This window comes from Pimephales promelas, chromosome 6 (genome assembly GCF_988280905.1).
Source record: "Pimephales promelas chromosome 6, fPimPro1.hap1.1, whole genome shotgun sequence".
NCBI lineage: Eukaryota > Metazoa > Chordata > Actinopteri > Cypriniformes > Leuciscidae > Pimephales > Pimephales promelas.
The window spans coordinates 6,943,156-6,969,953 of record NC_142774.1 but is presented as its reverse complement, the minus strand read 5'-3'; the positions used below and the strand labels follow the sequence as shown (position 1 = coordinate 6,969,953).

Below are 26,798 nucleotides of genomic sequence, written 5' to 3'. Positions count from 1 at the left end.
TCACACAAACCACTCGTTTCGTGTCTTAGGCCATCAATGTGTACTTACATTTAGGAGTCATTAAATCATGTTTAATTTGGACTTCTCTGTGCATGCTCTTTGAGGTGGTGACCATAGACCTCCATTATATGACTGATAGACAAACGGTTTGACCTAAAAATATCAAAATTGAAACTACTGCGGAAACAAAGACACCTACAACTTGGATGCCCACGAGGTAAGCTAAAACATACCAAACATTAATTTCAAAGTGAACTATCCCTTTAAGTTAGCTCAGGTCAATTAAATAAAATGAACAGATACAACTTTGAATTTAAAAAATGTATAAGTAAATTTCGAAATGAACATACTAAGATAATCATTAGTTTGTTCAGTAATATAGTTATCTAATGTTAACAATTGGACAATGCTTTAAATCGAAAAGATATCTGAACCTCCGATGGATTTAAAGATTTGAGAAAAGCTCACGAGACACCCTATTTGTGGAAAAACCTTCTAATTAAAAGCGTCCGAATAGCTTCTCTTCCATTCAACATGTGCCAAATGAAGCGAAATGCTTAATCCACATTTCCTCTCGTTCATTCATTTGCCCTTGCAGTGAGGCATGAGAGGATGGACATGTATCCTACGGGCCGATGAGGACGAGTATGACAACACCCCTCCGACCCGGGTGTTTGCCAAAAAAAAACCAACACACACACACAGTCGCGACGTGACACACGGGGCGGACACAAACTCCTACTCCATCACATGATGATAGACAGAGGGAGATGGAAAGGAGGGGGGCTCGCTACTCTATACCTACGGTGGCTGGTCCTCGGCTCAGGGGTGTCGTACGGTACTGTTTGAAAGCTACGATGGACGTGAACGGTTGGTGTTAGTAGACACTATGTGAGTGGGGGTGGCTTTAGGATGAGGGGAGGGGGCTGAGGAGGGAAACAGTAAACTAAAACTAAAAATAGGATGAGAAACAGATAGGGACAGGCTTACCATCTGTGTGTTGGTGGCCATTAGCTGAGGAAAGGAAGAGAAGCAGAAAAGAAAAGAAAGGCAAAAAGGGGGTAGGTCAAAGGAGGAAAGAGAGAGGGGAGAGATATAGAAAGAGAGATAAAGAAGAAAACGAAAGAAAAGAAGGAGAGGGAGAGGACAGGGAGCAAGAAAGTAAAGCAAAAATTAGGATGTTATAACTTAAAGTAAATCAAACAGGTAAAAAAAGCAATCCAAAAAGGTTACTATGATTTAACTTAATGGCACAGAGAAAGATGTCTGATCTGACTGATTACCCAGCATGCTTTGTGTCGCATAAATGAATGGAGAAGCACCTGTAATGACTTCAAACATACGCAGAGGAGGACAGACAAAAGTCTGCGAGCTGGATCAAGACATCAGTTAAACCACAAATGTGTACTTTACAAGTCCACTTTAACTCGCTCGACAAGCATCGGCCACCCATTCAATCTGTTTGCGACTTTAATTTGACTGAGAAAAAAAAAAAACGAACTAAAGGAAAAAAAAAAAAAACAGCAGGTCAAGTCGATTAAACAAAACACACGCACAGAAAAACATCGGAATCATGGTTCAGGCGGTGACCGTGTTACCTGTCCGTTGCTGGTGAAGGTTGTGTTGTCGAAAAGGAAGAAAGCACCAAAGAAGAAGACCATGGCATCAAAAACCCCCAGAAATGTCCAGTAGATGAAGGTGGACCATCTCAGGAGGGAGTTCTTGGCAATATCTCTGTGAAAAGAAATACGTACAAAATATATATATATATATTCATTAAAAGATGATCCCATTCCTGGATGACACCAATTCTCCTGTGTCTGTTAAATCTAGAACAAACATTGATATTATCACAGACAAACTGGGATAAAAATTCATAGTTCGGATAAAAATGTAGTTTTATGCGCATTTTTAGAATTTATGTATCTTAGCATTTCCATCCAGGCTTTTAAAGGAGTAGTTCACTTTTCAAAAAACTTTTGCTGATAATTTACTCACCCCCATGTCATCCAAGATGTCTACGTCTTGAAGGTTGAAGAAATGAAGGTTTTTGATGAAAACATTCCAGGATTTTTCTCCATATAATGGACTTCAATGGGGACCAAACGGTTCAACGTCCAAAAGACAGTTTCAGTGCAAACTGTTCAAAGGGCTTTAAACGATTCCAGACGATGAATAAGGGTCTTATCTAGCGAAATGATCACTCATTAAAAAAATAACAAAGTTTAAGTTTTATAAGCTCAAATGCTCGCCTTGCTCTGTTCTCTGTGACTCTCCTGTTCGAACTCGTTCATCAAAATGAACAAATCTTTTTCCGAGTCAATTCGTTCGTTTCATTCGTTGAATCAACCAAATGACCCGGAAAAAGATTCGTTTTTTTTTCACTTGATAAGACCCTTATTCATCGTCTGGAATCGTTTAAAGCCCTTTGAACCGTTTGCAGTTTGCACTGAAACTGTCTTTTGGACCTTGAACCGTTTGGACCCCATTGAAGTCCATTATATGGAGAAAATCCTGGAATGTTTTCATCAAAAACCTTAATTTCTTTTCGACTGAAGAAAGAAAGACATGGACATCTTGGATGACATGGGGGTGAGTAAATTATCAGCAAAAGTTTTTTTCAAAAGTGAACTACTCCTTTAATGCGATATCCCAAAATGCACATAAAAATAAGTGTAAGCATTATAAGTAAGCAATTGAGCAATCTAACATTTCATTGCAAGATCGTATGGTTATTTGTGAGCACTCAATGAAATATCAGTTTAATCTCCAACCATACTTAACATACTACCTACTGTACATATACAGAAAAATGACTTTTAGATCAGCTTTTTCTAATGAAAATGGCCTTGATGGCGATAAGTGCTAGTAGCAAACACTGTGTATAATGTGCTGTATATACTGAATAAGCAATGCAGAGGAATAAGAGGAAGAAAATTGCAGTGTCAGGACATTTGTTGATAAAATGTAAAGTGGTTCTTACAGTATGGTTCCCAGTGCTGTGTGTAAATTGAGTTTAGTGCAAGCGTCCACACAAATATGTTTTCCAAAAGCTGATTGAACTGTCCAATTATTGCAGACTTGTATTTGGTCGCAGTGTGTTCATATGATTAAGTGAGAATACCTGGAGGCTCAAAATTTTACTGAAGAGGAAAATATAGAGAGCGAGACTTGGCTTCATCAGGCGGTTCATTAGATCCAAAAATGATGCAAGGAAAATAAAAGTTTTCGAAAACATATTTAATAGTTAAACCATCCGAATGGATCAGTGCTGTGCCTGTTTTTATGTGTTTTTATGCCTGATTAAATATCTTACCACGGACTACTAGATAATATATATACATGTATATATAAATTATATTTCTATAATAAAATATTATGAAATAATGTTAAATAAAAAATAATATTAAATACAATTAATAATTTTGGACTACAGGTCCAACTGGGTCAGCCAAAAAAGCATAATAATAATAATAAAATAATAATAATAAATATAAATAATAATAAAAAAGTCCCATGCCCATGTTTCAAATGTGTATACTATGAATATGTTTCATTTTATGATTTTACTCTTGTCCTAGACCAATGACTTTCAAGCATATAACAATAATATAATTAATAATATAATAATACAACTAAAGACTAATAATAACAAAAAAACAGTGCAAGTTTATCTCTGGGGAAAAAGGTGACAACAAATGTCAGGCTATGAAACAATGTGTGCTATGAGCCAACAGTCGTGCAAAAAGGAGGCCAAGGTTGATATAAATAGCCTGCATGTAGACAGGGATTTATCAGTAGGTCTCAGAGAAGGAACCAGAAATAGAAGATTCCTCCCTGTACACGCGATGAGATGCATCACTTTACGTCTCATATATCACACTAAAAAAAACCTCGTTACATTTACATTTATGAATTTAGCTGACGCTTTTATCCAAAGCGACTTACAATTGCTATATATGTCCGAGGTTGCACTCTAAGGGTTAAGTGTCTTGTTCAGGGACACATAGGGTCTCTCACACCAAAGGCATGTGTCTTATCCACTCCATTATAATTATTGCCTGACATTCTGACCACAGGAGTGGGTGATAATAATGGGGGTTGTTGGTGCAACCAGAATATTCCTGACCTGTACAGAGAGGGGTCCCGTTTGAGGATGTCCATGTTGATGTGCTGCTCCATCAGACTGTAGAGGAGGATGGGTAACGAGGTGAAGCTGATATTGTACAGGGTCAGATATGCCGTGTCGTACAGTGGCTGCAGAGGGAAACATAATAACAGTGTAAGTGCATCACTTCCGGCGCTTGCGCAGACAGAAGCACCCTCACTCTTAAAGTACTTTGACGTGGCTGTGAACGATATAAATACTGTCCGTTTTCTCACACAAACTGCTCGTTTCGTGTCTTAGGCCATCAATGTGTACTTATATTTACGAGTCATTAAATCATGTTTAATTTGGACTTCTCTGTGCATGATCTTTGAGGTGGTGACCATAGACCTCCATTATATGACTGACAGACAAGAACGGTTTGACCTAAAAATATCAAAATTGAAACTACTGTGGAAACAAAGACACCTACATCTTGGATGCCTGTGAGGTAAGCTAAAACTTAAAAAAATAATTTCAAAGTAAAGATTACAAGAGGTAAAAACGATATAAATACTGTTCGTTTTCTCACACAAACTGCTCGTTTCGTGTCTTAGGCCATCAATGTGTACTTACATTTACGAGTCATTAAATCATATTTAATTTGGACTTCTCTGTGCATGCTCTTTGAGGTGGTGACCATAGACCTCCATTATATGACTGAGAGACAAGAACGGTTTGACCTAAAAATATCAAAATTGAAACTACCGTGGAAACAAAGACACCTACATCTTGGATGCCTGTGAGGTAAGCTAAAACATACCAAAAATTAATTTCAAAGTCCCTTTAATTTGAAGAAATGCTACCTGTGAAATAACTCTAAGCAAAACAAAAGATGTTTAAAATATCATTCCCACCACAGAACGAGAAGTTCGCATAACTGAAGAAAATATGAAGACAGAATGTTCTTTTTCAAAAGTAGTATAATAGTGACCTTTGCGGTATGCATTTACCTGCTGAGAGAAGCCACAGAAGAACTGATAGAGAAACTGAGGGAAGATGAAGCACACGTTCTGTGGAGAGAAAACAGACCTTCAGTACCTGATGAGCTAAACCCTTTAGGGGGTTTGTGTGCGTGTGTGAAATCAGTTCGCTATAAATAGTGCTGCATTGAGTAGCATTATCAACAAGATTGTTCAGTGGGTTATTCAGAACACCTGGGAAAAAAGCAGCATCCACACACATTAAGCAACTTTTTCCGTGTTTACAACCGCGGGCAATGTGGTTTGTGTCGTGTCAGCTAGTGATCATCAGCTTTTTTGCTTGTGATTATCTTGTGATTAAGACATTTTGTTAGTTTGGGTTCACCTTGTAGAAGAAGTACTGGACCAGCTCAGCGATTCTGATGTAGTAGTAGTGCCCGTGAACCAGGAGCATCTTCTTCAGGTGTTTGAACTTAGTAATTGCATAGTCGCTGTTACGGGCCGCCTGACGCCCCTCTTTACCCATGATCCCTAGAGGCAGAATAACCAGTCAATAGGCATGTAACACACTGCTGAACAGAGGACTGGAGAAGTATTAAAGGAGTAGTTCACTTTTAAAAAAAACTTTTGCTGATAATTTACTCACCCCCATGTCATCCAAGATGTCCATGTCTTTCTTTCTTCAGTCGAAAAGAAATTAAGATTTTTGATGAAAACATTCCAGGATTTTTCTCCATATAATGGACTTCAATGGGAACCAAACGGTTCAAGGTCCAAAAGACAGTTTCAGTGAAAACTGCAAACGGTTCAAAGGGCTTTAAACGATTCCAGACGATGAATAAGGGTCTTATCGAGCGAAACGATCGCTCATTTAAAAAATAAATAACAAAGTTTAAGTTTTATAAGCACAAATGATCGCTTTGCTCTGTTCTGTGTGACTCTCCTGTTCGAACTCGTTCATCAAAATGAACGAATCTTTTTTCGAGTCATTTGGCTCATTCAATGAACGAATTGAATGAATTGACTTGAAAAAAGATTTGTTCATTTTGATGAACGAGTTCGAAAAAGGGAGTCAACGAGCATTTGTGCTTATAAAACTTAAACTTTGTTATTTATTTTTTAAATGAGCGATCGTTTCACTCGATAAGACCCTTATTAATCGTCTGGAATCATTTGGACCCCATTGAAGTCCATTATATGGAGAAAAATCCTGGAATGTTTTCACGAAAAACCTTAATTTCTTTTCGACTGAAGAAAGAAAGACATGGACATCTTAGATGACATGGGGGTGAGTAAATTATCAGCAAAAGTTTTTTTAAAAGTGAACTACTCCTTAAACGACTTGATTTTGCGTGCGAGCGTGAAATCACCTATGCCCACGTGAGCTTCCAGAATCATGCTGACATCATTGGCTCCGTCCCCGATGGCCAGCGTAATGGGGTGTTCTTTCGACGCTTTAATCATCTTAACAATCTGAAAGAACAGGTTTATTTCCACAGGTTAAATCTGAGAGATACAATGATTAATCAGGGTTTTTGGCTGACGAGACGGGATAATATTCCACTCATCATCAGCTATCTACCCTTTCTCATATGAAACGACTACAATATCAGATTGGCTTTTAGTACACATTGATTACGCAGGATTTTATTGTGTGCTTGAGGTCAGTAATGGCCTTGTAATACTGTGAGTTCTCTCACTTCTTGGCTTTACAGTCTCCAGTCGCAGAGAGTGACTGACAGGTTTAGCGTGCAGTAAATTAGAAAGAGAAATAGACCACAGTCTCTTTTGATTGCATCGTCTAACTCACAGACAGAGATTACAATAAGGGAACAAGGACAACCTTTCTCTGGCAGGTGGCTGTGTATGTGTGTGTGAGTGTGTGTGGGTCAGGATTTATCCTCATTGTTGGGACCAAATGTTCCCAAATTGATACCAAGCCCTAAAATCACCCATAGTCACTGGAACCCATAAGGAAAATGGCTTAATAAACAAAGTAAATAACGTTTTAATTAAACTGTCTTTATGAGGGAGTCATTGAGTTATTCACTGAATCGATTTGTTCAAAACAGTGATTCATTCAGGATTTAATAAGTCAGGGGTTCTCAACTCTGGCCCTTGAGGTGCACTTTCCAGCTGAGTTAAAGGGATAGTTCACTTTTAAATACATTTTTGGGATGTTTTAGCTTACCTCAAGGGCATCCAAGATGTAGGTGTCTTTGTTTCCGCAGTATTTTCAATTTTCATATTTTTAGGTCAAACCGTTCATATAATGGAGGTCTATGGTCACCACCTCAAAGAGCATGCACAGAGAAGTTCAAATTAAGCATGATTTAATGACTCGTAAATGTAAGTACACATTGATGGCGTAAGACACGAAACGAGCGGTTTGTGTGAGAAAACGAACAGTATTTATATCGTTTTTACCTCTTGTGACCTTGGTAACAAGAGGTAAAAACTAAATACTGTTCGTTTTCTCACACAAACTGCTCGTTTTGTGTCTTAGGCTATCAGTGTGTACTTACATTTACGAGTCATTAAATCATGTATAATCTGGACTTCTCTGTGCATGCTCTTTGAGGTGGTGACCATAGACCTCCATTATATGACTGACAGACAAGAACGGTTTGACCTAAAAATATCAAAATTGAAAATACTGCGGAAACAAAGACACCTAGATCTTTCGAAGATTCGCTTTATGTTTGGATGGAAACCCATCTACTGAATCATTCGCTAAACCGATTTATTAAAAAACACGGATTCAGTAAGGAACGGCACTACTGTTTGTTGCTTGGAAACGTAATTCTTTGCATGGACCCGCTTTCATCTCTGAAGCAAAAATAGATAAAGTAACTGCCAATATGTATTGTGAACTGTTGTTCATGAATCTATTCTTACAATAGAAAGACACAAAAACATTTATTACAGTAATATTAGTCATTTTTGAAACTACAAAATGGAGACATATGACAAAGAGTTTCCTGTGATCAATACCTAAATTATACTGTGACAGGAAATGATGTTATAAAATGATCTCATACACTACAATTTAAACATGTAGGGTCAGCAAGATTTTGGTTTCTTTGAAATAAATTAATACTTTTCAGCAAGCACGCATTAAATTGATCAAAAGTGACAGTAAAGACATTTATATTGTTGCAAAAGTTTTCCATTTCAAATACATGCTGAACTGTTTTCAACATCGATTATAATAAGAAATGTTTCTTGAGCAGCAAATCGGCATTTTAGAATGATTTCTGAAGGATCATGTGACACTGAAGACTGAAAATTCAGCTTTGCATCACAGGAATAAATTACATTTTAAAATACATTAAATTGTAATAATATTTTATAATATTAGTGTTTTTACTGTATGTTTGATCAAATAAATGCAGGTGCCTTGGTGAGAGTTGGCGAACTTTCGAACAGTAGTGTGTGAAGTGCCGCATTACCTGTGCTTTCTGTAAGGGTGCCATGCGGCAGCAGAGAACAGCACTGCAGTTCCTGCAGATTTCCAGGAATATTTCCTTGTAGTTCCCTCCGCTGCTGTTTCCTTCCTGTGTTGGCTTCAGTACAGCTGACAGTGTTGCCCCATCGATTATCAGACCATAGTCTTGGCAATCACCCGAGAGCCTGTGTGGACGAAACAAATATTATGTGTGAAGGTGTCTGTGTGGGAACATGAGGGCATGTACACATTTCCACTGTACCCACCCTGAGAAAGTGTCCCTGGTCATGCTGCCATGCTGTCTCAGGACGGTCCTGCTCAGGTCGAACAGGACGTCGTGGAGACTCTGCTCTTCTGTCCGCTTGGTTGTCAGTTCCAGGATCTGTGTATTGCGATGGAACAACTTGCTAGCATAGCATGTGGCTGCTGCCGTCTCCATTTTGTCCCCTGTGAGAACCCAAACCTTCATACCAGCCTTGTGCAGGGACTCGATGGTGTCGGCCGCTTTATCCTGCAGCCTGAAACATGGAATAATAACTTTTTTTTTAAGCATTTCATGTACATGATTAGCCTAAACAAACCTTCGCTAGCTCTGCCTTAAAGGAGTAGTTCACTTTTAAAAAAAACTTTTGCTGATAATTTACTCACCCCCATGTCATCCAAGATGTCCATGTCATTCTTTCTTCAGTTGAAAAGAAATTAAGGTTTTTGATGAAAACATTCCAGGATTTTTCTCCATATAATGGACTTCAATGGGAACCAAACGGTTCAAGGTCCAAAAGACACTTTCAAACTGTTCAAAGGGCTTAAAAGGACACCAGACGATGAATAAGGGTCTTATCAAGCGAAATGATCGGTAATTTAAAAAACAACAACAACAACAAAGTTTAAGTTTTATAAGCTCAAATGGTCGCCTTGCTCTGTTTTGTGATGCGCGTTTATGATTCTCCTGTTTCGAACTCTCCTGTTCGAATTGAGTCTTTTTCCGAGTCAATCCGTTCGTTGAATGAACCAAATGACACGAAAAAAGATTTGTTCATTTTTAAAGAGAGTCACAAACGCGCATCACAGAACAAAGCAAGGCGAGCATTTGTGCTTATAAATCTTAAACTTTGTTTTTTTTGTTTTTTTTTAAATGAGCGATAGTTTCGCTTGATAAGACCCTTATTCATCGTCTGGTGTCGTTTAAAGCCCTTTGAACAGTTTGCACTGAAACTGTCTTTTGGAACTTGAACCGTTTGGTTCCCATTGAAGTCCATTATATGGAGAAAAATGCTGGAATGTTTTCATAAAAAAACTTAATTTCTTTTCGACTGAAGAAAGAAAGACATGGACATCTCGGACGACATGGGGGTGAGTAAATTATCAGCAAAAGTTTTTTTAAAAGTGAACTACTCCTTTAAACACGCTAATGACCCTCGCAACTGTTGACATCCACTGTGTTTCCTTTCTAATGTCCTGATTTTACAGACAGAATTCGACAGTTTTTAATCCTGTGTGATTTACACTACCATTCAAATGTTTGGGGGCATTAAGATTTTAGGTTTTTTTTTCTTAAAATATTAATTCTTTAATTCAGCAATGATTTATTAAATTGATAAAAAAAACGGTACAGACTTTTAAACGGTTACAAAAGTATTTCAAACGAATGCTGTTCATTCTATTCTTCAAAGAATCCTAGAAAGAATCCATCATTATTTCCACTAAAATATTAACCATCACAACCATTTTCAACATTGATAATAATAATAAATGTTTCTTGAGCAGCAAATCATCATATCAGAATGATTTCTGAAGGATCATGTGACACTGAAGACTGGAGTAATGATGCTGAGAATTCAACCTTGTTATCACATTAACATTTTAAAATACAAAACAGTTATTTTAGGTCTATTTTCAGGTCAAGTAAATGCAGCCTTGGTGAGCATAAGAAACATTACAAAAATCGTAGTGATCCTTTTGAACTGTATTGTAAAAACACCAAAAATGTCACCATTACGTCAAACTCACATGAGAATAATATTCATAAAAAAATCTCCACTTTAGTTAAACCCGACATATTCTGTAAAGCTTGGGAGTGGAGCTTAATAAAGGGTCAATGTCAAATAAGTTCACCTTTTAAAAACAAATCCAGTGAACCGGTCACCTTGACGTAAATAGTATCCAAAGTATTGCGTAAAACATCCCAAGTGACAGTTATGCAATTGTTGCTTTGACAGCCCAACTGTTTTAACTGTACAGTAGAAGCAGCAGCTACGTTTCGGCACAGTATGTACCGTAGCAATCCTGCGTGCTTTATTCTTTGCGCAGTGCTGAAGTGAAAGTTAATGGACAGTGCTCTGCATGGCTCGGTGGCCTCGGAGGTCTCGTACGGCAGTGTGATGTCTCAGCCCACTTCACTCAGTAATTAAGCAGCCCAGCAGTCAGGATTCACAGAGCCACACTGCTGCCAGATCATTAAGACTGCGCCTCACTCACAGCCCAGCCATGCGGGGACTAGTGACATTCTCACAGAGACTCCCGGGAAGACATTCTATTACACTCCTTATTGAACGTTCTAATAACGTGAATTGCATTTCACTCAGCAGCATTCTATTGAAGAAGCTAAACCAATTCCAACATTCTAAATAAGTCATAACATTCCTTCTTACTTCCCCAACATTCTAATTGGCTCCATAACATGAAAATGAAATATTTTTGCAAACTACATTTACATTTATTCATTTAGCTGACGCTTTTATCCAAAGCGACCTACAATTGCTATATATGTCAGAGGTCGCACGCCTCTGGAGCAACTAGGGGTTAAGAGTCTTGCTCAGGGACACATTGGTGTCTCACAGTGGATTCGAACCCGGGTCTCTCACACCAAAGGCATGTGTCTTATCCACTGCGATATCACCACCCTAACTAAACTAGTAACCGAACCAAGAAAAAAAAAAAAAAAAACGACCGCAAACTTTTACACTTTGTCTTAAACACATTCATGGCCTTAAAGGGATAGTTCACCCAAAAATGTAAATTCTGTCAGTATTTACTCACCCTCATGTTATTCCAACCCCCTAAGACCTTCGTTCCTCTTCGGAACACGAGTTAAGATATTTTTGATGAAATACTAGTCCATAGGCTTCTTGAGGGATTGAAACTTGCCGGCCTCGAAAAGTTATTAAAGACATCGTTAAAATAGTCCAAGTGACTACAGTGGCTCAATCTTAACTTTATCAAGCGGCGAAAACACTTTTTGTGCGCAAAAAACGACAAAAATAACTACTTTATTTCAACTATTCGAGTCAGGTTACTAGTTTAACTGCGTAAGCTTCTGTTATTGTACGTCACACGCATGACCAGCGTCGGCCAATTGTGAGCCTACGTGTGACGTAGCTCTACGTTAACACACTACGTTAACTGACTAGAGGTTCATTGAGAAGGAAGTGAATAGTTGAAATAAAGTCGTTATTTTTGTTTGTTTTTGCGCACAAAAAGTGTTAACTATTTTAACGATGTCTTTAATAACTTTTCGAGGCCGGCAAGTTTCAATCCCTCAAGAAGCCTATGGACTAGTATGGAGGGGTGATCCAGCTCTCAGATTTCATCAAAAATATCTTAATTCGTGTTCCGAAGATGAACGAAGGTCTTGCGGGGTTGGAACAACATGAGGGCGAGTAAATACTGACAGAATTGACATTTTTGGGTGAACTATCCCTTTAAGCTGCATTCACACTACCAGCGACACGCAGTGACATGATCCCATTCATTTCAGTGGAGGAGAGCTGGCAATTTCTAGCAGATTTCTATATATAAATGTTTCAATCTTAAATACATTCCATAAGGTGTGGTCACATTTACAGATGTTCTGCAAAATTAGCCAATCATTTCAATAGAAGTCCACGCAAATGAGAATTTTCGCGCAGATTTTGCGACGGGTTCAAGTTGATCACATGAATCCGTTGCAATGAACGACAGAAAGCGACTTTCAGTTCGAAAGTGACTTCTGTGTCAGTTGCGCTTCAAATCTCTAAACCATGGAAATTTGGAAAAGGAAAAGGCGTGGTCACTAATGGTGCGTTCTATTATTCATCCGTCTCGGAGATCCCAATCGGACGACAGACGTTGCCTAGCAACACGCCCCCTTTCCTCGGATTTCTCCTCTCGGACGTCGGACAACCGTGAGGACACCGAGCAAGAATTCAGTTTCGGAATTCAAGATGGCTGCGCCCTGTGACTTGTAAGAATGAATTGTTTTTATTGTTTTTGAACCGCTTTGGTATTTTAAATGACGATTATAATCACTCGTATTACTGCGTCCCCTGTAGCTATGGGAATCGGTTGTTGTGAGTGCAATTACTAACGTTGCTAGCGTTGCTAACATGAGAAACATTAAATAAAGTGAACATTTTCAAGTTCAAATGGCTGCGTTTTGATAAGGTGTAGTCATCATATATATATATATATATTTTAATGTTAGTGCCTGTTACTCGGACAGTGCTACCATTATAACAGCTTTCCGGGTGGCGTCCATTTTTTTTTCCGGGTGGCGTCCATTTTTTTCTGACGTGACGTCAAATCCGAGGTCCGAGTCGGTTCGTTGGGTATAATAGAACGCACCATAATGTTTACATTTGCCGTTTCATGTCGTAAGAATATTTCTTGCATATTGTTTTCAATCCTGTTTCAAACAGTCAGAGATGTCTTTATCAAATTAGCTTGGTGAATTTTTGACTGTAACACATCATCTTGAGTGACCTCTTGAAGACACAAACAGGCTGGTGCCTACGGGACAGTGATTGCATCTAATTAACACAGCCTGACAAAATAAGTTCCCGTCCAGTAATCACTATTTGTTTGCTCTGTCATATTCATTAAGGCGGTCGACATGGATTGATGTGTTTATTTATAACGTAGGGTTGGATGGCCTCCATAAGTGCATAAGCCAAAACAGTGGTTCATCAGATTCGCGTCTGCCGGCCCCCGATTGATTCAAGAGGGGGTCTAATTACGTTAGCTGCTCATTATCAGGACACTGGAGCCTAATGGATGGACTCTATTGATTGCCTGTGCAATTAACGTTAACTCACACTGGTTCTGCCAGGAGAGCGGGTGCTCACGTGCGCTTCAACTGGACGCCGGTCTCACCCAGTTATTGGGCCAATCGGCACCTTGGCATTCAGCCAGTTAAAAATCTAATACTGCTAATGCACATATATGATCAATTTCATTCAGGGAAAATGTACGCCGATTCTTGTTTACTTAGCACTTTATTGAAAACACAAGGTTATTATTAACGTGCTGATGTTTTTACATGGCAACATAAACACTGGAAAGCCAAATCGGACTTGCTCAGAAATGCATCAGACGTCATGGTTCCATATATCCCGACACTATGGATTTTTTGATGGTGCAGTGGGTTGGAGCATGAGGGAATGGCAGAGTAATCTGCATATTTAGAGCACATAGATGAAGGACTTAAAGCCGGATCAATGTAACAGTTCCCTGATTCTCTATAGCGACTCTGGGAATGTACACTGGGGTTTAAAACAAACAGAAAATATTTGATTCTGGGCTATTTTAGGCTACTAACTAAGAAGTCACATGTTCTTGCTTCCACTGAAACACAAGATTCTCTTTGGATCATTCTCAAATCATGCTGGAGAGCAATACTGAAGTTTTTCCCCCCTCAAATTACAATGCACACTTGATAATTTGTTAATAAAAGCACATTTTCAAATGATGTTGGCCAACAATTCTAAGAATTTTTTAAAATTGACTCTTCGCTAAGCCACGCCGGAAAACCACCATCAGCCATTGTGTCTTAGCAACCGTAACTAGGTGCGGGAGGTCTGGCAAGCTTTCGAGCGAGGGAAACATGCCGAATCATTGTGCAAATCTGATACCCGGCATCCTAAAAGTTTGGACGGGGAAGTGAATTTTTTTTCCTTCCTGAAAATCTAAAAGCCGCGGGGAGAAATGATGGGCGTGGTCAAGCAGTGTGGGAGACCCATTCACAAGTAAATGTCGACAGGATTAACAAAAACTTTTTTTTTTGAAAAATTATTTTAATTTTAACTTAAAATAAGACTATTAAAGACAAGAAGGAGGCTCACTGACATACTTTAAAATATATTTCAGCATTTTGTTAATCGACGGCATACTACCCCTAAGTAACTTTAACCAAATCCGATCGCGGCTCTCCCGATGTTAGTGTTATTCCACAAGATTTATGGATAAGCTGTTTGATTTATAGGATTATTTTCACATTTCACAAACCCTGCTGTGCAAGAACTGTTCCTCAATTTGTGTGTTTCCCATTTGAAGGGTCAGCATATGAGGCGTTCCTGCTTGCGCTGGGACTATAGGCATTAGCTTCAATTTTTAAGAAATTATTCTCTAATTGGTTGCATATTATGTCGTGGATATAACCCTCGAATTGAATCCTGCAGTCCCTTTTGTCTTGGTCTCTCAGATATTTCACATGTTCGCCAAAAATGGCTAATTATCTGATTGGGAATAGATGTGCCAGCCGCGAAAGCTTGACAGGCATAGCAACAGTAACTAGGGAGGGTGGGGATTAGCGAAGGGTCATGCAAATACCCTCTATTTAACTACAAAATGCAAAATAAACCCAGTTGCACTGGTGGGTTGACATTTGGATCCCACTGTATCTTAGAGTTATTTGTATTTGCATTCTGGATTCGACAAGGGAATACTGAACATGAAATGTTTTGGATGCCAGTCAGTCAACTTGTGAACTTTGAAATCGAAGGTTTGATTCACTTCAGTACAAGAATTTTTAAACAAGTCAATCAAACTTAGGAGGCAGCGATTCACCTATCTTCCACCGCCGTGGCTCCCAGCAGGATGAAATCCTTTTCGATGACATCATAAGCTTCAGCCAGTTTCTTGTCACGCTCCTGCAGAGCTAGTTTAGCGCTGTTGAGGAGATGGCACGTTTTCTCATACTCCTCATGAGTCAGCTTCTTATAAGCCACACAGAGAGTCCGTAAACCCTCCTACAAGGGAAAGATTTGAAACAAGTTGTCAGCTTAGCCTACCAGGTCCATTCATTTGCTAAAAGAGACAAAATTCAACACCAGAATTCATTCCTTGTCCCAAAACAGCATTCATCTTAGATATAACTAAATATAGGTTTACGTAACATAAAAGGAAAGAAAAATACCAAATGCGAAGAGAAATTTAAAGCTACACTGTGTGATTTTTACCCCCATCTAGAGGTGAAAAGGTATATGACCATCCAGTGAATATTAGTTTGATTGATTTCGTTTTAACTCCTACGGTGGCCAATGTAGTCCAAGATTAACATGGCTTCCAGTTCGATCTCGCCCATGAGCGTTAACTCAAACGTAAACGCGAAACGCACGGGTGTGTCCCTCTTTGGCTAATGTACTAAGATGGAGGGGCAACATGGCGACCGACATTAGAACCCCTCACCCGTATGTATTTTCAGTGGTCTATTACACACTCACGAGAATACTTTATTACTTGAACGAAGTAAATATACATTAATGAGCACATACTAGGCGTTTCTCAATGTCAAGGAAGGATCCTCGGAAGCCGGAATTTCGAGGATGCTACGTCATCGACGTCCGTCGAAGGACTGTTCCAATGTCGAGGATCCTCAGAATTTCAACCAAGGACTGAGTCCTTCGTTCGGAAAATATCCCATACACAGGAAAGGATGCATATGTGTAGCCTTCGCGCTCTTAAATCACCCACAATCCTATGCGCAGCTTTGCTATCTTGTTCAAAAAATAAAAAAATGTCGACCGTTAGCGGAGTCGGAGTGATAACGGCAATATGCTTTCAAATGTAAGCAAGTATAATTTCAGCTTAGCCATTTATTTAATGTTTGTTAAACTATTTAACATATCGGCTCAAATTTGCTGAGGGGATTTAAAGCTGTTCCCTTTTACTGGTGATTAACTTTTTAATTTTTACTTCATAGCCTTTTTTGTTGGTCACATATTTTACAATTGCATGTGTTTTAACAGCTAACGTTAGATCATGTTGCAATATGGACGTAACGTTAGTTCTGTTAACTCCGGTAATATAATCGTTTTTGAATGAATAAACTCCTTTTTAAATCAATATTTTGTGTCAAATTATTGATTTATTTGGTAGGTAGCCATGTTATAAGTGGGAAAATGTATAGCGAGGCGGTTGTTACAGCGAATACAACCGGCTGATCAAGACCCCTCTGCTTTAGAGTTTGCGGGGTTGTATTCACTATAACAACCGCCTGGTTATACATTATCCCTTTATTTATTTATTTCTATGAGGACTGACAAGACAAAATAAGGACTGTCAAGTGTATTTAAACAGTGCAGTACACCAGCACAATGATTTTTGCAGCGCCGAAGCAGACCTTTCACTGATGTAATGACGCAATGACGTGCACTTGCTAGCCTGTTCCATTTACGTGTTCTCCGAACGCTAAAGAGGACCCTTGCCTAGCCTCTGAAGGAAATGACTTGGAAGGACCCGTCCTGCCAAGGAAGTATCCTTGACATTGAGAAACACCTACTATATTTATTTAAGTGTTTTTAGCTAAGAATAAACTAAGAGTTACACCGTGTAGCTTTAATGTTGACATTATTTATTCACACTTGTATTGTTCCAAATTTGTTACTTTCTTTTTTCTGTTGTGAAACAATGATATTTTGCAGTGTGCTCACGCCGCTCTTTTCCATAGAATCAATCATGTGTTGACTCAAGCTCCAAAAGGGCCAAAATATTGTGCTTATGTGCAATATTCAAAATCAAATTTAAATTATGTGTTTTTATTTGCTTTTTTTTTTTTTAACTTGGCTTGCTTTAGTTGTATGCAAAAGAGCAGCATGAACATTCTGAAAAACATTTGATTTTCCATGTAAAAAAAGGACTTTTCACACTGGACTTAAAAGAGAACTCCGGTCAAACAGATCATTATATTCATTAGATTATAAACAGCAAAACGTACAAATGACTTCTGGTGCTATAGGTACATAGAGATATTAAACTAATAACAGTTGTAATAGGAAAGCTAATGAGAATGCAAATGCATAGAACGGCAATAAAGACTAGAGCCCGACCGATAAAGGATTTTGAAGGCCGATACCGATACAAATATTTTTGGGTTTTAAAACCCGATATTCCGATATATCGGCCGATATTTTATTTATTTTTTTAAACTGGACAGTCACAAATTTTGTCATGCTTATTTGAGTTAAAAGAACTGATGTGGATGTTCTTTTAATTGTTATTCAAGCAATGTATGTCTCGTGACCAACTCAACGAGTGTTGCCAACAGGAACGGTGTAGAGTGCCCTCTGGTGGACAAACTATACAACTCCAACACTCATGACATGGTTCAAGTGTGTTTCGTCTGTTTTTATTTTATTTTTGAAATATTCATTTATCGGCCATTATAACTGCCGATACCGATAGTTTGGAAAATGCCTAATATCGGCCGATAATATCGGTCTGCCGATATATCGGTCTGGCTCTAATAAAGACTTTCTGGTTTCTTTCTCGTTTTACTGTAGGTACTTTTCTCTTTCAGCCTTTCTATTGAAGATGATGCTCAGGCTAAACAAGCTGCACAAGCAAACAAAGAGGAGCTTTTTTTACACCAAGATCTAAAAAGGTGCTTTTGTGGCCTATTAATGGCTCTGCTCAAATAGGAAAGAAGATGAAGTTGTTTCCGATTTCTGCTCACCACAGCGTTGTGCTCTACTCGCGCTCTGACCGGCTCCACCTTCCCGGAAACCACCCGTGGGAAAATAGAGGAATCTGCACCTTTACAGAACAAGTAGTACTCTCCTAGAACAAACAAACAAACAATTATGAACACATACAACTAGAAGAAACTGTATAACCCCAGGAATTGCATGCTTTCAATAAATTCATAATAGGTATTAAATGGACAGTTCTGAAAATTCTCTCATCATTTACTCACCCTCATGCCTATCTTATGTATATGACTTTCCTTCAGATAAACACAAACAAAGATTTTTTTTTAGAAAATTTTCCATCTCTCCACACAAAACCCTTGTGATGGTAATCCATACCACCCCAGTTACTGCTTTACTATCATATGAGCGTTCATGAGAGGTAAGCGCGAGAAGTGGTGGTCCTCGCGTGAACTTAAAGTTAAACTTGTGAACGCACCTAGGACAGTTGGCTGGAAGTGATAGTTTATAGTTAAAAGAGTGCAGTATTTTAGCATTTTTCTTGCTAAGAAGAAGACATTAGCGACGTTTATATAGAAACCTTTTATTTCAGTCTGAATTCATTCATTCCGATTGATTAAACCAAACAAAGTGTTTACATGAACGTTAAATAAAGTGATCAGGTTGACGTGCGCGTGAATTGTTCTGCTTATATTTATCATGCAGGAAAAACTGCGCCTGAAACAAGGTGTCTGTGGATGAGAGTCTGAAAACCAGGACTTCACAAACAATGAGTGAAGGAACACCATTTCTACGCCATTGAACATACACAACTCTAGTTTCGTTTTTCTATCCGATTCAGTGTAAACATGTCCTCTCGATCAGATTAGAAAAGGTGTAAACCACGTCTTACAAATTTAATCGGATTTGGCCAATTTAATTGACATGGATGTGCTAGTAGTCTTACAATAGGATTATAAAGGTCCATGTAAAAGCCGCTATTGATTCATCCATTGGGGTTGTACAGATTGCCATCATGAACGCTTTGTGTGGTTTTCCAAGGGTCAAATGAACGCCACCCATTCAATGGCATTATATGGACTCGCGATGGATTATTTTCCTAAAAATCTGAAGAAAGAAAGTCATTTAAATTGGGGATGGCATGAAGGAAAGTACATAAGAGAATTACACATTTTTGGGGTGAACTATCCCTTTAATTCGTAATTGTAGCAAAAAAAGTCAACATGAAATAAAAACGAACCCGTTTCTCTCAGAAAAACTATCATACATCACAATATGGAAATAAAATTGGTCACGAGCATCATTTCATTGTTTTAAATTAGCATATTAGTTATGCTGTCAGGTTCTCAGTATATTCAAGATTATCTTCAGTTTTTTAATCAAAAGAGCAGTTATCAGGTCAATTGTATGTGACTGAATGTCATACAGATGTTAAATCTAGCTCTCGTTTGTATGCTAGTAGCACACTGACCCACTTGCATTAACTGGCTCCTCAATTTGGGCACACATGGTGACTCAGACACGTTCACTGGAATGTTTAACAGTCACTTGCTGTTCCAGTGTGTGTGTGTGTGTGCGTGAGTGTTTACTCAGCAATGATTTGAGTCCCAAGACTTTAGCTAAATCCCTTTGCGCATGTTCTCAGATGGGAAAATCATTCATAAATTAAGTGAATAATTAGGACTGCCAATCTCTAAAAATTCAAATAAAATTAATTACATTATTTGCAAAACAATATTAGGGAGGTGAAACGATTAATCGCGATTAATCGCATCCAAAATAAAAGTTTGTGTTTACATAATATATGTCTGTGTATAATTATTTTTGGATATATAAATACACACACATGCACGTATATATATTTGCATGTATGCTTTATATATATTTATACAAAATGTATATTATACATAAATATTTGATATATTCATAACACATTTTTCTTAAAGATATACATGCATGTGTGTGTATTTATATAAAACAAAATAATTATACATACAAACTACACACACATATATTATGTAAACACAAACTTTTTTTTTAATCGTGATTAATCGTTTCAAAGCCCTAAACAATATATCAAATTAATCTAATATAAACCAATATATCAATATTTCTAGAGATAATTCAAAGACACTACATTATTTTGGCAGGATTAATATATTGTTAATATATTGTTTGTTTTATTTGTATTTCATTAAACATAACTGTATAAAAGTATAGGATTAAATTACTCATTAGGAGCCATGATTAACTTTTCATTAACATGTTAAACTGACATTATATTTTTATATATTAGAAAAAGGCATCAAGGTTTCCTATAGTTTATAACAATTTATAATAATTATATTTAGCTTTATATAAAAACAACACAAGTGTACGACACATCCTCATTTAGATTAGTAAATTTGTGTGTCTGTGTGTACCTACTTAATTTTGGGGGGAAATTTGTACCCTGATGCAAGCTAAATCTTTATGTGTAAAAAACTGGTATAAAAATAGGAATAGTACATAAAGTATAAGTGTGTAATGTGATCATCATGCGTGTGTTTTCATCATACCTGAGCTTGATCTTACGATTACACTCATTCTCCTCCTCACTGAATCAAAGTTCAATACTTCCAACAGCTCAAATCTGTGAATGCATAAACAAAACCAGATAACGTAAGGAGTATTTCCATTTAAAAGGACATCTATGTACAGATAAATCAGAGGTGCTGACTGGATCCTTTGGGATGAATCTTTATCACAGACAGATGAGTTTTTATGTGACTGTGCTGACCCTCATGTTCTCAGCAGTAGGACAGTGTGTAGCTGCACTAATTATGGCTGATCCTTGTCCTTCAAGGGCATTCACACACACACACACACACACTGAACAGAGAAACTTCACTGCTTGCCGAAACATACTGTATAACAGTGTTATTTTAATAAACACACAACTATATTAATATGGCAACCTGCTGAGTAAATACACAAATGATTATAGATCAAACTGTTCCCTTGCTGAGGTCTCTTTCTCACACCACATGTGGGAAAATTACATAGCATGACAAGAAAATTAAAGCTGCAGGCACCACAGGGGGGGTTAGCAGCACTGCTAGTGCTAGTGGTGTGAAGCTTAATGTTTATTTTTTAATTATATGCAAATAAAAATGTTCAAATGCACAAAAAAGTGCATAAACAGTGTGTGTGTGTGTGTGTGTGTATACATATATATTAGGGCTGTCAAGCGATTAATCACAAAAAATAAAAGTAAAATCCAAAATAAAAGTTTGTGTTATGTGGGTGCACTGTGTATAATTATTTTATATGTAAGCAATAAGGTACGAGAGGCTGTGCTGTATCGTGAATAAGTAACGGCTGAAGGGCGTTGTTAGGCACGACGCGAAGCGGAGTATAATAAATATATTATATTATATTATTATATTTATATTATATATAAATACACACACATGCTTGTATATATTTAAGAAATATTTTCATGTATATACTGTATATAGATTTATATATCATTTATATTATATATAAATATAATATTTATATCTATAAAATAATTATACACAGTGCACCCACATATATTATGTAAACACAAACTTTTATTTTGGATGCGATTAATCACGATATATATATATATATATATATATATACACAGTTTTTAAGTAAGAAGTATTAATTATCATATTCAAATATTTATTTAAAAAAATATATAGATTTACATTTGATAAATGCAGTGTGGGATATGTTTAGAATATAGATTTGCTTAATGTCTGCATACTCATTAGTATATTTATAAGTCATTATAAGTATTATATAATATAAAATGTTAATTATCATACGCAAATCTATATTTAAACATATGCTTCTATTAATAATTGAATTTTTATAGTCTTGTATTCATTTTACTATTATTTTAATAACACTATTACAAACTATTTAAAAAAAAACTCAGACCGGGCTAACTGTCCAAAAGACATCAGAATGCCGCCGGTTTCCTCTTGGTCATTGCGCTCATGCTGTTGTCCAGATGGCTCACCTTTCCATTTCATCCTCTCTGTTAAGGATCTCCATGTGACTGTCCTTCAGACGGAGATAGGTGAAGCCCAACCTGAGCAGGTGTGAGAAAGAGAAAGTCAGCTTTGTTTCTTATTGTGATGCAGGGCTCATGCCATAATGAATCAACTTTACTTTGAAAATCTAATGAAGACATCTACAAACATAACAAAACTTTGACAGCATTTATTAATCTTAGTTAATGTTAATCTCAACATGTTTTAAGGTCAAAAGTTATGTCAGTTGACATTAGTCAATGCACTTTTGAACTACAGTTTTTTATTAACATTAACAAAGGTTAAAAGTAAGGTAGGCAATTTTTTTTATAAACAATGATATGCATTTTTGATAGCAATCAATAATAGAAGCGGTCTAAATATTAAAACATGTACATCTTTGTGGATGTCTCAGGACCAAAAAAATGTCAGTCCGATCAAAGCATTTGGTCCAAATGCATTGATAGGATGTCTCGTCTGCCTGTCAACATATGTACTGTATTTCCACACCTCCGCGACACCCTGCCCGTTTGTTTTATTTTTTCCCAAATTCCCTTTTTTTCCGTTTTAATTTTGGGGAATTAGGGAGTTTTTGGGAGTTGAAATGATGGGTTAAGGGTTTTGTGTCACCCAGATTTGCTTCCCCTGGTCTGCATAATTCCCAAAAATTAAAACAGAAAAAAACGGAATTCGGGGAAAAAAAAAACAGAATTTGGGAAAAAATAAAACGGAATTCGGGAAAAAATAAAAGACCAGGGGAAGCAAATCTGGGCGACACAAACCGATCAACTTGTCATTTCAACTCCCAAAAACTCCCTATTTCCAAAAATTAAAATGGAAAAAACGGAATTTGGGAAAAAATAAAACGGAATTTGGGAAAAAATAAAACGGAATTCGGGAAAAAATAAAAGACCAAGGGAAGCAAATCTGGGCGACACAAACCCCTCAACCCGTCATTTCAACTCCCAAAAACTCCCTAATTCCCAAAAAATAAAACAGAAAAACGGAATACGGGAAAAAATAAAAAGGAATTTGGGAAAAAATAAAACGGAATTCAGGAAAAAATAAAACGGAATTCGGGAAAAAATAAAAGACCAGGGGAAGCAAATCTGGGCGACACAAACCTCTCAACCCTTCATTTCAACTCCCAAAAACTCCCTAATTCATAAAAATTAAAACGGAAAAAACGGAATTCGGGAAAAAATAAAACGGGTTCTGTAATTATTGTTCTATAGTTTGAGACATGAGGTGATTTAATGCTGTTTCTCATCTTGTGATGCTTTGCAGACTCTGCTGTACACATTCATGTGTTTTGAAGGAGGTGTGGCTTTGCCGAGCGCTCTAAACGAGGGGGTGGGATCTCAAACTTTCAATACTAGCTTGCTATCACTAACCTCTCCGAAATTGCCTACCTTTAATAAATGCTGTAAGAATATATTGCTCATTGTTAGTTCATGTTAACTAATGAAGTTAACGTATGTTGTAAAGTGTTACCATGTGTGAGTTTAAGTATGCATGTGTCTTGCCTTTTCATTCCCTCCACCAGCGCAACCTCGTCTGGAGAGGAGGAGATGTAGAAGGAGGTGGATTTGCCCTGATGGATTCCTCTCTTAATGCCGTCCACCGTCTCCTCTTCCTTCACCTGGACTGTGTGACACAGGCACAATGCACGGAAAAACAGCTCCTCTCGCTCCTGATGAGACGCACACACACACATATCAAGAGTCAGAAATGACACCACGCAACGAGAGATTAAAAAGACAATTGGTTCCCTGATAATTTCAAGAAGACCTAAATGTTTCCCCTGAAATACGGTGTACAAAACCTTTGCTACAAAGATTTTCCAATTCCTAAAGCAAAAAGAGTGTTTAAAACAGTCATATACTGTATTAAATGTAATACTACAAAAAAAAAGAAATCTCTTCTGCTCACCAAGGCTACATTTATTTGATCAAAAATACAGTAAAAACTGTGAAATATTCTTTCAATTTAAATGAACCTTTTTATTTCAATATATTTTAGAAAGTAATTTATTCCTGTGATGTAAAGCTGCATTTTCAGTCATTCCTCCAGTCTTCAGTGTCACATGATCCATCAGAAATCATTGTCCATGCTAAACAGCAGCTATGGAAACAAACACCAAGCTCACCTTCCCGTCTACGCCCGGAGAGGAGTCGATCATGTCCATTCCCGCAGCTCCAGGTAAGATCTGCCCGTTACAGATGGCGTGCGGCACATACACGTGCCCATCCACACAGCATTCCCTCAACTCCATGTTATTTTCTGTCAAAGTGCCAGTTTTGTCTGTGAAGACATATTCCACCTGTAATGGAGAAGGAAATAAAAGAGAGAGAAAGTGAACACATGTTGACCCGGGCAGTTTTGAAATGTACTGAAATGGTTTCGCACCTGTCCAAGTTCCTCATTAAGATCCGAGGTATTGACGAGCGGTCGCTCTCCGAGCTCCTCGTCGAACATGTCATCGTCCCACAGGATGAAGTACGAGCCCAAGAACTTCTGCATCTCCACGGTAACGTACATGGACACGGGAATGATGTAGTTGAACAGAACCATGTAGGCCAGGAAATCTGTGAATGCCCGGATTAACTGAGGAGGCAAATAATGAAGGGATTTAAATAGTTTTGAGTTTCATTTTGAGCATTTGTTTTGCTTTTTGTTAAGTGTAAGTATAAAATAGTTTGATAAAATAGTTTTATACTTTGAAAGTATAAAATATAGTAAGTAATATATATATATATATATACATACATACACACACAGAATATATATATATATATGTAAGGGTTAATGCCCGACGAGGTGTCCATTGTCAGGTTTTAATGGACGACGGCGAGGCGTAAACCGGCCGACGCGCAGCGGAGGACGGTTGCCTCCTCCGAAGTCCATTAAAACCTGACAATGGACACCTCGGAGGGCATTAACCCGCTTATACCATGGTCACTTGCCAAATAAAACATTTTTAAAACATTAGTTTATATTTTAATTAGGCTAAATCTAGTTTTTACAAATAATAACTTGCCTTGCCTGACTGTTTATTTAGCAACCGGAGATATTTATAGTCCGCTTAGCTCGTATCCCTTCAGGTTCACAAATGATTTTTTTTTTCATGAAACACAAAGGTAGGTAGGCATAGTTTTTTTTTTTATTACACATAACACAATTAATCAAACAACAATAAAAAAACAATTAGCTCTGAGCTCCAGCGATTTGCGCTTAACGTTATAGAGAGCAATACATTAATCAGATCAAAGAGAGGGTCATTTGCCTCAGGCTCCTTAGGCTTGAAACGCTGTAACGTTCAGCCTTCTCCTACCTACGTTGTCTGGACAGCTGCGTAAAACTCCCGCAGGGTCTCATTCAGGGGTGCGTTTCCCGAAAGCATCGTTATCCAACTATGGTCGCAAAGTTACGTCGTTACCAATAGCGTTCAATGGAGCAGAGCAGCAGCGGTGTAATTTTCTCCGTTTTATTTACATTTTTTCTTTCTTCAGCAGCATACCAGTCGTCAAAGTTGCCATATTCTCCATAAATGTTAAAAGAAATAGCACAAAGTCGCTCATTGTTGTATTAGGCTATAATATCTAACGTTAGATGATAGAGCATGTGACTGCCTGTTGCTATGGTTACTCACAGCCGTTGTAGGCAGCGCATTTATTTATTAATTTCGAATGGTAAACAGGCAGTTTCACCAGAACTACTTTACTAGGTGTCCTCTATCACTTTTTAACGGACACCCTGCAGCCAATCAGAATCGAGTATTCACCCAGACCATGGTATAAATATATATATATATACACTATATATATACATACTAGGGATGGGGCCGATCCGATCCAGTATCGGGACCGATACCAGCGTAATTCACGTATCGGATTTTTCCGATCCAACCTGCGGAGAAATCCGATATTTATGATCCATGTCTGCGCTTTAACGTTGGCTGCTGAAATGACTCCAAAAGGGATTCCCCGGGGCTGCTAGTCTGCTAGCTGGCTGCAAACTGTGGAATGGATATCCTGAACGGAGGTGCAGCTCAATCATAGACTGTAAAAAATAGGGCTCAATGAAACACACAGACGCCCGCTCAAGAAATCCATTCCGCAGTTTGCAGCCAGCTAGCAGGATAGCATTGAGCTACCAATATGTTTGCTGTGTGGAAATCCTATGGTGGAAATACTTCACACTGGAAACACCGCAGCAGAGCAAGACAGCAAAATGCAATGTTTGCAAAGCCGTATAAATTAAACTATTTGTCTGTGATGCATGTTTGCAATTCGCAGTCCAGAAGAGAAAGAGAGAGATCTCTCACGCGGTGCCACAGCACGCACAACACGACAGCCCTTGAGTGACGACAGAGAAAACATAGCCTGGTTACACTTTAGATCTGTGATATTAGTCTGATTTCCAAAGATTAAAGAATATATTGAGGTAAAAAAAAAAAAACATTAAACAATAGCCGCATTCTGTGTAGCCAACTTCCTTCCCATCGTCATTTCTCCGTAAAACTCAAACTTTAAGACAGAATCAGCACGA

General features: G+C 37.8%; 1 protein-coding gene across 6 annotated transcripts in view; it reads right to left on the bottom strand.

Moving 5' to 3' along the window:
* The window catches only part of atp11a (ATPase phospholipid transporting 11A), a 75,919-nt gene that overhangs the window by 8,229 nt on the left and 40,892 nt on the right, over positions 1-26,798 (bottom strand). For 4 of the 6 annotated variants that reach the window (XM_089132031.1, XM_089132030.1, XM_089132032.1 and 1 more), the window contains exons 12-26: positions 24,657-24,854; positions 24,397-24,570; positions 23,774-23,940; positions 22,235-22,306; positions 20,760-20,833; positions 18,228-18,331; positions 15,341-15,522; positions 8,785-9,036; positions 8,523-8,703; positions 6,441-6,543; positions 5,456-5,601; positions 5,101-5,160; positions 4,130-4,257; positions 1,599-1,734; positions 991-1,014 (exon numbers count right to left, since the gene is read on the bottom strand). In XM_089132031.1, the coding sequence (XP_088988157.1) occupies positions 991-1,014; positions 1,599-1,734; positions 4,130-4,257; positions 5,101-5,160; positions 5,456-5,601; positions 6,441-6,543; positions 8,523-8,703; positions 8,785-9,036; positions 15,341-15,522; positions 18,228-18,331; positions 20,760-20,833; positions 22,235-22,306; positions 23,774-23,940; positions 24,397-24,570; positions 24,657-24,854 (2,001 nt within the window). The remainder of the gene's footprint in view (positions 1-990; positions 1,015-1,598; positions 1,735-4,129; positions 4,258-5,100; positions 5,161-5,455; positions 5,602-6,440; positions 6,544-8,522; positions 8,704-8,784; positions 9,037-15,340; positions 15,523-18,227; positions 18,332-20,759; positions 20,834-22,234; positions 22,307-23,773; positions 23,941-24,396; positions 24,571-24,656; positions 24,855-26,798) is intronic. The other 2 variants (XM_039687696.2, XM_039687714.2) reach the window with 1 other exon arrangement.